This window comes from Mercenaria mercenaria, chromosome 8 (genome assembly GCF_021730395.1).
Source record: "Mercenaria mercenaria strain notata chromosome 8, MADL_Memer_1, whole genome shotgun sequence".
Classification (NCBI taxonomy): domain Eukaryota; kingdom Metazoa; phylum Mollusca; class Bivalvia; order Venerida; family Veneridae; genus Mercenaria; species Mercenaria mercenaria.
This window is the reverse complement of record NC_069368.1, coordinates 53,302,274-53,313,805: the sequence shown is the minus strand read 5'-3', so window position 1 is coordinate 53,313,805 and position 11,532 is coordinate 53,302,274. Positions and strand designations below refer to the sequence as shown.

Below are 11,532 nucleotides of genomic sequence, written 5' to 3'. Positions count from 1 at the left end.
ACCATTGACAGCTTCAAGGGAGAAGTCCAGAAGGTGACACTTAGATAGACTCATACTGGCCGTTGTTAACTGCACTGTACATAGATATTTTTACCAACCACCTCACCTGATTTTAGATTTTCTTACACCGCGCTGCGCCAGTACGAGTATACGCTTTAAGGTGTCTGTACTGAGTACTAGAAAGGAAGAAGAAGAAGCCCATATTGAGTAGGTTTGATTTAAAGCACTCCATATTAATGTTTAGCATAATGTCTACTGTCAGATAAAAATAGCAACTGTCGAGAAATAACATACTTTTTAAAAAATGTTGGCTGATAGATTTCTACACCAGCTTGATCAAGGCAATATTATGATTTATCGAACTTCTATTCACCCGCCGACCATACTACTACATAGCTAATGAATATTCAATTAACCGTTATGATGTCACGATTCAAGATGGCGGCCTTCTGTGTCAACAATCACGGTTTTACAAATTAAATCTTGAAATATTTCCAAAATGATGGATTATGGATGAATTCTTTCCTCTGGAATTAAGAACAACTTTGTAGAGCTGGATAATCATGTCTCTTTTATGTATTTGCGGTAAGTATGCGTACAATGATGGGATTGACCGGAATAATCTAGGTCAAAATAATCAATTTTCCCACCAACTGTCAAAATTACAGACAAGCAGAGTTTCTCTTAATTTTGTATTAAGATTCTCTATTATTTATTCATAAAAAATGTAAACGGATTAACAACTCTGACTGCTGAATGTGACATAAATTGGTTTTCAGTGACATTTGAACTCCGTTTAGTACAGTTTCTGAGATTCTCTTTTCAACATAATTTGTTAGTTTTGTTGTTTTAGACTATAAGGGTCAGTTCGTTTCACTTTTGCGGCGTACGCCGTTTCGCCGCGTACAACCGGCTAGGCATTCGTTTGGCTTGCCGGCACTGCCCGGGTCTACCCGGCGTACGCCGATGTGCGCCGGTCTTGCGAGATAGGCTAATCCGGCAAATCATATATTTTCGCGATACAAAATCGAGTAAACATTTGAAAATACCAGTAAATGTAGAAACATGCTGCAAGAACTATTTGCTAACTTATTTGGAAAGGGCCGCAAGAGAAAATCATAATATATTGGAAACTTATTTTTTTGTTTCTGCAGCTCTCGTGGCTGGCGTACGCCGAAGCGTTCGTTTTATTGATAAACAGGCGAGATTTTTTTCTTGCCGCCCACGTGACCGACGTGCCCCGGGTTGAGTGAAACGAATTGGCCCTTAGATCACAACCAGGCTATGTCGTGTATATGTATGACCATGTGTTAAATAAGATACGTCAGTAGGGTCGTCGGGTGTTTCCTGGGTTCATAATTCACAGCAAATTTCTGTCCTGGAAATACGTAGGCCTACTCCAAAAAAATTGACAAAAGTGTTAGGCAGTGGCTAGAGAACCTGCATGAATCGGTTCCCTAGACAGTGAACATATTCGTCCAGAACTGGTTCTCTGGCCAATTAAGTACCGTGCATAGGCTAGGGAACCGGAGTTCTATTTCTTTGCATAAAGCTGCCGAAATTCACTGTATCTTTTGGTTAAGTATCATGCATATTATTATCTTAATCAATTTTACCATGCCCTTGCATTAATCTGCATTGACTGTGTCCCCAAAAGTGTACCTGCCATATTGGAATGATATAAACTTATGGATGAATGTGTGAAAACTTAAATGTTATTTGCTTTAAACATGTACTGGGTTTAGATTATTTAAATGAAAAATTTTATTGTTTTGTACATGCGTCATTAGATGTTTACGGATGTACAAAATAATTAAATTGCCAGTGGATTCTTTGATCACTTAAACATGTTAAATACTGGTTTGTTACACCTCAGCATTTCACGTGCATCAGTTTTTCTTATTGGATTAATGTTTGCATGTGATTGGCAAATTGAAAAAAAAACCCTGTGATCAATACTAATTAACAGACATTACTTAATTTGTTATAATTGTTTATTTTAAATTGTAATTTTATTTCGGCTTGCTCCGATGCTAACAACGATTTCCGCATTCATTCGTACTAGATATGGTGAACAGTTTGCGGCAAGTCTATTTGGAGACACAGGAAACGCAGATAAATGCAAGGGCATGGCTTGCTGAAATGGTAAAATTTATTAAGATAATAACAAATGCATGATACTTGCCAAAAGAAACAAAGTGAATTTTGGCGGCTTTATGCCGGTTCCCTAGGCTATGCACGGTACGTACTTTAGCTAGAGAACAGGTTCTGGACGAATAAGTTCGCTGTCTAGGGAACCGATTCAGTTTCTCTAGCCACTCCCAAAGTGTTAATACTGGGAAATACTCCAAAAATTTTGTATTGAAATTATTCCTTTGCCCAGTATCAGGAAGATTTTAATTAAACAGCAAAGTTAAAAAACCACTAGCTGCAAGCATTAAGGAAGTGTCTATAGATGGATATGGATACACATACAGAGTCTGATCAATCAGAGGTAGAGGACGAATGATATCAGACACAATTATCTTTTATAAAATTGTCACGGAGAACATATGCCCCTCACGGGGATCTAACTCACGACCACTCGATCCATTGACCTTACCTTATCGACATTATAGGATGAATCCTGTCCTCAGGTATTTCTGTTAAAAGGTTGGGGGTACTGGCCAAATAACTGATGTATCATGTAGCAACAGTGTACAATATAAGCGTTAAGCGTTTTGTATAATTCTTACTTTCTCACAATGAAAATTCTATTTTACAGCCTCGACAACCAAATGTTTGTACAAATAATTTGTTTACCTTGAAAAATGTGAATAATTTCATACCACAGCTATCCAGCTTCGGAAGCGGCAGTGTAGAATAAAAGATAAGATTTCAAAATTGAATTTAACTTTGGTGATATTTTGCTGCAATTTTCTTAATTACAAGAATGTTTTACGATAATATGCCATATTTTTAAATACATTTTCTTTGTTTAAACCTCGAAAAAGGAATAATACTAAACATAACCGCTGTAAAGCGTAATGGTCGATATCCCCCTCACCAGAACCAGAAACTGGTATTTATTGGCGGCTAAGACCGGAAAACAAGATTTATCCTATATTGTAGCTTTTGAAAATAGACATACCCTCGACCTATTGAGATAAGAGGGCGGGTTGTGAGTAGTTGAATGAAAGTATGCGTTTCTCCTAAAGGTGAATATTTTGAGGGCAGGTAGAAGCTTAAGTACAGGTTTTTTCTATATTTTATATGGACAGTTTTTAAAATTTTTTGAAGTCCTCGTATATTTGGACTTGTTTGAGGGATAAAACATATCATCGCTGTTTTGTTGGTTTTCATTTTTCCATAGCACATGTAATATGCTGTAATAGATGTTTTAGTTCTACATTTATTTAATTTGATTAAATATTATCTTCGCTACAGTCATGTGATCAAATCTGTTATTGTACCCCCACCCCCTCCTGTCTGTCTGTCCGTAGACACAATCATGTGCGCGCCAACTCTCCTCATCCCCTTGACACAATTTAATGAAACTTTGCACAAGTGATCAATAACAACAGTAGTTGTGCATGGTCATGTTAGCTTCTTTCAGAAAAAAATATTGCAGTGTTATGGGACTTTGTTTTTTAGCTCGACTATTCGAAGAATAGTCTAGCTATTCTACTCACCCTGGCGTCGGCGTCGGCGTCGGCGTCGGCGTCACACCTTGGTTAAGTTTTTGCATGCAAGTACATACAGCCATCAATTAAAGGCATATAGCTTTGAAACTTATTTTATCTTTTTCTAGGTCAATTACCAACCTCTCTGGGTCAAGTCCCATAACTCTGACATGTATTTTGAGCAAATTATGCCCCCTTTTGGACTTAGAAAATTTTGGTTAAAGTTTTACATGCAAGTTACTATCTCCAAAACTAATGCAGATATTGATTTGAAACTTCACATGTGTCTTCGGGGTTATAAAACTAGTTGATAGCAGCAAGTCCCATAACTCTGACCTTCATTTTGGCCAAATTATGCCCCCTTTTGGACTTAGAAAATTCTGGTTAAAGTTTTGCGTGCAAGTACATACAGCTCTTTCTAAAAGGCATATAGATTTTAAACTTATTTTTTCTTTTTCTAGATCAATTACCAACCCCACTGGGTCAAGTCCCATAACTCTTACATGTATTTTGGGAAAATTATGCCCCCTTTTAGACTTAGAAAATTTTGGTTAAAGTTTTACATGCAAGTTACTATCTCCAAAACTAATGCAGATATTGATTTGAAACTTCACATGTGTCTTTGTGGTTATAAAACTAGTTGATAGCAGCAAGTCCCATAACTCTGACCTTCATTTTGGCCAAATTATGCCCCCTTTTGGACTTAGCAAATTCTGGTTAAAGTTTTGCGTGCAAGTACATACAGCTATTACTAAAAGGCATATAGATTTGAAACTTATTTTTTTCTTTTTCTAGATCAATTACTAACCTCACTGGATCAAGTCCCATAACTCTTACATGTATTTTGAGCAAATTATTCCCCTTTTTGGACTTAGAAAATCCTGGTTAAAGTTTTGCATGCAAGTACATACAGCAATTACTAAAAGGCATATAGATTTGAAACTTTTTTTTTCTTTTTCTAGGTCAATTACCAACCTCACTGGGTCAAGTCCCATAACTCTGGCATGTATTTTGGGCAAATTATGCCCCCTTTTGGACTTTGAAAATTCTGGTTAAAGTTTTACATGCGAGTTTCTATCTCCAAAACTAATGCAGATATTGAATTAAAACTTCACATGTGCCTTAGGGGTTATAAAACTAGTTGATAGCACCAAGTCCCATAACTGATATGCATTTTGGCCAAATTATGCCCCCTTTTGAACTTAAAACTCTTTTAATATTTTCCTGCTTCTGGGACAATATTTCGAATAGTCGAGCTTGGCTGTCTTACGGACAGCTCTTGTTGTTACTGTATTATATACATAGAGTCTGCATATCTTGTGCACGCCTAATCTCCTGAACCCACGCACACAATGTAATGAAACTTCACACAAGTGATCAGTAGTCAACCTAGTTGTGCATGGTGCATGTTAGGTTCTTTCAGTCTACAGAAAAAAATTCTGCACATTTATGGGACTTTGCTTTTTGTTAACATAGTTACAGTTTGCATATGCTATCTCCCGAACCCTTGCACACAATTTAATGAAACTTGACACAAGTGATCAGTACCAACCCCAGGTGTGCATGGTGCATGTTACATTCTTTTAGATAAATATTCTGCTGAGTTATGGGACATTGTTTTTTCTTACTATGCTATATACATAGAGTCTGCATATGCAGTGTTGTGCGCGCCTAATCTCCCAAATCATTGCACACAATATAATGAAACTTCACACAAGTGATCAGTACCAACCCTTAGTTGTGCATGGTGCATGTTTGGTTCGTACGGAAAAAAATTCTGCAGAGTTGTGGGACTTCATTTTTAGCTCACCTGTCACAAAGTGACAAGGTGAGCTTTTGTGATCGCGTGGTGTCCGTCGTCCGTCCGTCCGTGCGTCCGTAAACTTTTGCTTGTGACCACTCTAGAGGTCACATTTTTTGTGGGATCTTTATGAAAATTGGTCAGAATGTTCATCTTGATGATATCTAGGTCAAGTTTGAAACTGGGTCACGTGCGGTCAAAAACTAGGTCAGTAGGTTTAAAAATAGAAAAACCTTGTGACCTCTCCAGAGGCCATATATTTCACAAGATCTTCATGAAAATTGGTCAGAATGTTCATCTTGATGATATCTAGGTCAAGTACGAAACTTGGTCACGTGCGGTCAAAAACTAGGTCAGTAGGTCAAATAATAGAAAAACCTTGTGACCTCTCTAGAGGCCATATTTTTCATGGGATCTGTATGAAAGTTGGTCTGAATGTTCATCTCGATGATATCTAGGTCAAGTTCAAAAGTGGGTCACGTGCCATCAAAAACTAGGTCAGTAGATCAAATAATAGAAAAACCTTATGACCTCTCTAAAGGCCATATTTTTCATGGGATCTGTATGAAAGTTGGTTTGAATGTTCATCTTGATGATATCTAGGTCAAGTACGAAACTTGGTCACGTGCGGTCAAAAACTAGGTCAGTAGGTCAAATAGTAGAAAAACCTTATGACCTCTCTAGAGGCCATATTTTTCATGGGATCTGTATGAAAGTTGGTCTGAATGTTCATCTTGATGATATCTAGGTCAAGTTCGAAAGTGGGTCACGTGCCATCAAAAACTAGGTCAGTAGATCAAATAATAGAAAAACCTTATGACCTCTCTAAAGGCCATATTTTTCATGGGATCTGTATGAAAGTTGGTTTGAATGTTCATCTTGATGATATCTAGGTCAAGTTTGAAACAGGGTCATGTGCGGTCAAAAACTAGGTCAGTAGGTCTAAAAATAGATAAACCTTGTGACCTCTCTAGAGGCCATACTTGTGAATGGATCTCCATAAAAATTGGTCAGAATGTTCATCTTGATGATATCTAGGTCAAGTTTGAAAGTGGGTCACGTGCCTTCAAAAAGTAGGTCAGTAGGTCAAATAATGAAAAAACGTTGTGACCTCTCTAGAGGCCATATTTTTCATGGGATCTGTATGAAAGTCAGTCTGAATGTTGATCTTGGTGATATATAGGTCAAGTTTGAAACTGGGTCAACTGCGATCAAAAACTAGGTCAGTAGGTCTTGAAATAGAAAAACCTTTTGACCTCTCTAGAGGCCGTACCCTTGAATGGATCTTCATGAAAATTGGTCAGAATGTTCACCTTGGTGATATCTAGGTCAAGTTTGAAATGGGTCACCTGCCTTGAAAACTAGGTCAGTAGGTCAAATAATAAAAAAACCTTGTGACCTCTCTAGAGGCCATACTTTTCAGGGGATCTGTATGAAAGTTGGTCTGAATATTCATCTTGATGATATCTAGGTCAAGTTTGAAATTGGGTCAACTGCGGTCAAAAACTAGGTCAGTAGGTCTAAAATTAGAAAAATCTTTTGACCTCTCTGGAGGCCATATTTTTCAATGGATCTTCATAAAAATTGATCTGAATGTTCAACTTGATGATATCTAGGTCAGTTTAGAAACTGGGTCACGTGCAGTCCAAAACTAGGCCAGTAGGTATAAAAATAGAAAAACCTTGTGACCTCTCTAGAGGCCATATTTTTCATGAGATCTTCATGAAAATTAGTGAGAATTTTCACCTTGATGATATCTAGGTAAAGTTCAAAACAGGGTCACGTACCTTCGAAAACTACGTCAATAGGTCAAATAATAGAAAAACCTTGTGACCTCTCTAGAGACCATATTTTTCAATGGATCTTCATGAAAATTGGTCAGCATTTTTATCTTGATAATATCTAGGTCAAGTTCAGAACTGGGTCACATGAGCTCAAAAACTGGGTCATGTGGGAGGAGGTGAGCGATTCAGGACCATCATGGTCCTCTTGTATTATTGGCCGTAGGGAAAAGCCGAGACCACTTTTCTGTGGTACAACATGGATGGTACCTCCAATTTTTAGGTGTATTTTGACATTCCTGTACCTTGTAAGAATATTTTTTCTTTTTGGTTAAATTTCTTCTCTTTGTTGTTCCTGTCCTTTGTGGACTTAGATATTTTTTCTGAGGACCTTCTTGTCCTCAAGTTCAATGATAACAGGTGAGCGATATAGGGCCATCATGGCCCTCTTGTTTATTACTTATATAGTACAGTTATAAAAAACGAAGTCCCACAGCTCTGCTATATACATACAGTCCACATAATTATGCAATCTTGTGTGCGTCAAATTGCAATGTACTGTGTCAGTGTATTTTGAAATTTTGAAAATCTTAAAAAAAAATTTCCCTTTCTTTTTCAGTGAAAAAAGCAAAACTTGTCGGAAACACAGGTAAGCTGTTTAACTTACTTGCAAAAATAATACATACTTATACAGTGAAGCACTGCTGGTTAGAGCTTTGTTGGCTTGAGCACCATGGCCGACACGAACAATTTACAAATATATGTGGAGTTCACTGTTTTCCTTATATTTTCTATGTTTGATTAGTTTGGAAAGATAGAGAATGTAAGCAGTTTGCTTATCACCATGCGACAACGAGTAATCTGTGTTTTATTGTATAAGTGACTGTGTACATGTACCATCGTAGCTCGTACATCTGCTGTTTGACAAATCTCGAGGGGGGCTTAGTCGTATCATTTGCATTTTATGAACAATAAAAGCCTGATATATTAAGGTGTCTAGAATGGAAAATCAATAATAATTGGCAGCTAGAGAAATTTGCATCAAAAATAAACCCACTTGAGAAAGCAAGATAAATTTTTTTGAGACATAAAAACTTAATTTATAAGACAAAATTTGTAGAATTTGCAAAAGCAAAGTAGAGAAAGAAAAGAAATTAGGAAAATATTAGTCACGATGGCATTGGTTATGATTTGTATACACGTTTTGATACGCACATGAAGTAATAAATTTTTAATTCCTAATTTTGGTAATCGTTACCTGATTATGTTTGTTGTAGATTTGAGTATTTGGTAAACGTAATCTCTTTAATCTGTTTCAGTTATCTGCAACATTGAATTTAGTGTTTTTCAAACCATGTAATTAGGCATATTTTCTGTTCAGTGTACAGCTGCTTTGTTTGTTTTTAGCTCGACTTTTCGAAGAAAATGTAGAGCTATTGCACTCGCCCCAGCGTCAGCGTTGGCGTCGCCGTTGGTTAAAGTTTTTGATAAAGTCAAATATCTCTGTTACTTTCATAGCTATTGACTTGAAACTTAAAATATTTATTTACTATCAAAGTCTACACCAGGAGAAACAATCCCCATAACTCTGATTTGAATTTTAACAGAATTATGCCCCTTTTTAACTTAGAATTTTTTTTTAAAAAATTGATAAAGTATCTGTTACTATTTAAGCTTTTTACTTGAAACTCAAAATAGTTGTTAACAATCAAAGTCTACACCAGGAGACACAATTCCCATAACTCTGATTTGAATTTTGACAGAATTATACCCCTTTTTAACTTAGTATTTTTGGTTAGAGTTTTCGATAAAGTCAAATATCTCTTGTAACTATCAAAGCTTTTGACTTGAAACTTAAAATACTTATTTACCATCACAGTCTGCACCAGGAGAAACAGTCCCCATAACTCTGATTTGAATTTTGACAGAATTATGCCACTTTTTATGCCCCCGAAGGGAGGCATATAGTTTTTGAACTGTCTGTCGGTCTGTCAGTCTGTTGGTCTGTCGGTCTGTCCGCAATTTTCGTGTCCGATCCATATCTTTGTCATCGATGGATGGATTTTCAAATAACTTGGCATGAATGTGTACCACAGTAAGACGACGTGCAGTGCGCAAGACCCAGGTCCGTAAATCAAAGGTCAAGGTCACACTTAGACGTTAAAGGATAGTGCATTGATGGGCGTGTCCGGTCCATATCTTTGTCATCGATGGATGGATTTTCAAATAACTTGGCATGAATGTGTACCACAGTAAGAGACCTGCAGTGCGCAAGACCCAGGTCCGTAGCTCAAAGGTCAAGGTCACACTTAGACGTTAAAGGACAGTGCATTGATGGGCGTGTCCGGTCCATATCTTTGTCATCGATGGATGGATTTTCAAATAACTTGGCATGAATGTGTACCACAGTAAGACGAAGTGCAGTGCGCAAGACCCAGGTCCGTAGCTCAAAGGTCAAGGTCACACTTAGAAGTTAAAGGACAGTGCATTGATGGGCGTGTCCGGTCCATATCTTTGTCATCGATGGATGGATTTTCAAATAACTTGGCATGAATGTGTACCACAGTAAGACGACGTGTCATGCGCAAGACCCAGGTTTGTAGCTCAAAGGTCAAGGTCACACTTAGATGTTAAAGGATAGTGCATTGATGGGCGTGTCCGGTCCATATCTTTGTCATCGATGGATGGATTTTCAAATAACTTGGCATGAATGTGTACCACAGTAAGACGATGTGTCGCGCCGTAGGTCAAAGGTCCTAAACTCTAACATCGGCCATAACTATTCATTCAAAGTGCCATCGGGGGCATGTGTCATCCTACGGAGACAGCTCTTGTTAACTTAGAATTTTTTGTTAAAAGTCAAATATTTCTGTTACTATTAAAGTTTTTGACTTGAAACTCTAAATAGTTACTTACTATTAAAGTCTACACCAGGAGACACAATTCCCATAACTCTGATTATAATTTTGACAGAGTTATGTCCCTTTTTAACCTGGAATTTTTTTACTGGCGAAGCTCTAATTCATAGTCAAGCACTGAGAAAAGTCGAGCGCGCTGTCTTACGGACAGCTCTTGTTACTAAAGAAGTTTAAGGATAAAAAGAAAAAAAAGAAAGAAAAAAGAAAAAGAAAAAAAAAGTTTAAGGACAGTTTTTGCTGACTGCAAGTCTACCTAATATGTAACTTAGGCACTTGATTGTTTATGTTTAGCATTTTGTCATTTTTTAGAATCTGCCTTAAAAATCATAATCAGTTGCCAGACAAAATTTTCTTACATTTATAGCAGGTTTTTTTCCTCTGATTTGCAAAATTTAATGGGGCCAGAGCCATTGTATGGAAAAATGTGTCATAAAACATTCAGATTGGGTATTGCTGTAAAGTGTTATCTTTCAGTATGAATTTAAAATACCACTACAAGAAGCTGAACTTCCTGAATGTTGTCTGTATATGTGAGCTCATTGCTCAAAGACATTTTATTATGGCATAACTTTTTGTGACATTTCCTGGACATGTGTAGTTATTTATTCTGTTTTTATAGGCCTGTTTGGAAAAATAAATGATGATATGTGCGTCTGTCTGTCCATCTGTCATACTTCATGTACGGAACATTACTTAAAACCATTTTAGGTATTGAATCCATACTTGGCATATAGGTAGTTGACAATGAGAGGATATGCAGTGTGCATGAACAGGGTTTGTAGATCAAAGTCACAAAATTAGTTCAGAGGTCAAATCTGTGCCCCATGTGGTTCTGGGACGATCTATATATGAAAAGAATTGGAACCACTGCCTTACCCTTGCATGATCATAAGAGGTGACTAACAGGGTCTTAACACTTGGTTTTGCTGTATAGTGTAACTCTGTGATTCCAGCAGGTATGCAGATTTTGATTCCATACCTCATGTTTTTATTTCGATGTAAATGAGATGTGGAACCAAAATTTGTAGTCCTGTTTGGCGCCATATAACCTATACTGTGTTGGTGCGCCGTAAAACCCAAATAGATAAATAAATAAATAAATCTGTTCATCATAATCCGTGACTGCATTACAACTTAATATAATAAATTGTTGGTTGAGACAATGTGTAGGGCTTAAGACAGTCTTTCGTGCAAATGTCGCGGAATTGTTGTGTGTCTACTGGTGTGTTTTTCTGAACAGATAATATTTCTTATATGTAACATAACCTGTCAATATTTTTCTATTTTTGATAAGAAGACATGTCATACTAAATGACCATATAATAATTATGGTTTTCATATTATTGAAATGCTCTAAAGTGCTGAAAATG

At 36.9% G+C, this 11,532-nt stretch overlaps 1 protein-coding gene across 18 annotated transcripts in view; it reads left to right on the top strand.

The window, feature by feature from the left end:
* The first annotated feature begins 433 nt into the window (after positions 1–433).
* Positions 434–11,532, top strand: part of LOC123566323 (protein unc-13 homolog A-like) — a 190,886-nt gene continuing 179,787 nt past the window's right edge. For all 18 annotated transcript variants that reach the window (XR_008372061.1, XR_008372060.1, XR_008372062.1 and 15 more), the window contains exons 1-2: positions 434–585; positions 7,864–7,893. Coding sequence is in view for 15 of the 18 variants with exons in the window: in XM_053550001.1 (XP_053405976.1) it covers positions 564–585; positions 7,864–7,893 (52 nt within the window). In the remaining 3 variants the exon portion in view is untranslated. The remainder of the gene's footprint in view (positions 586–7,863; positions 7,894–11,532) is intronic.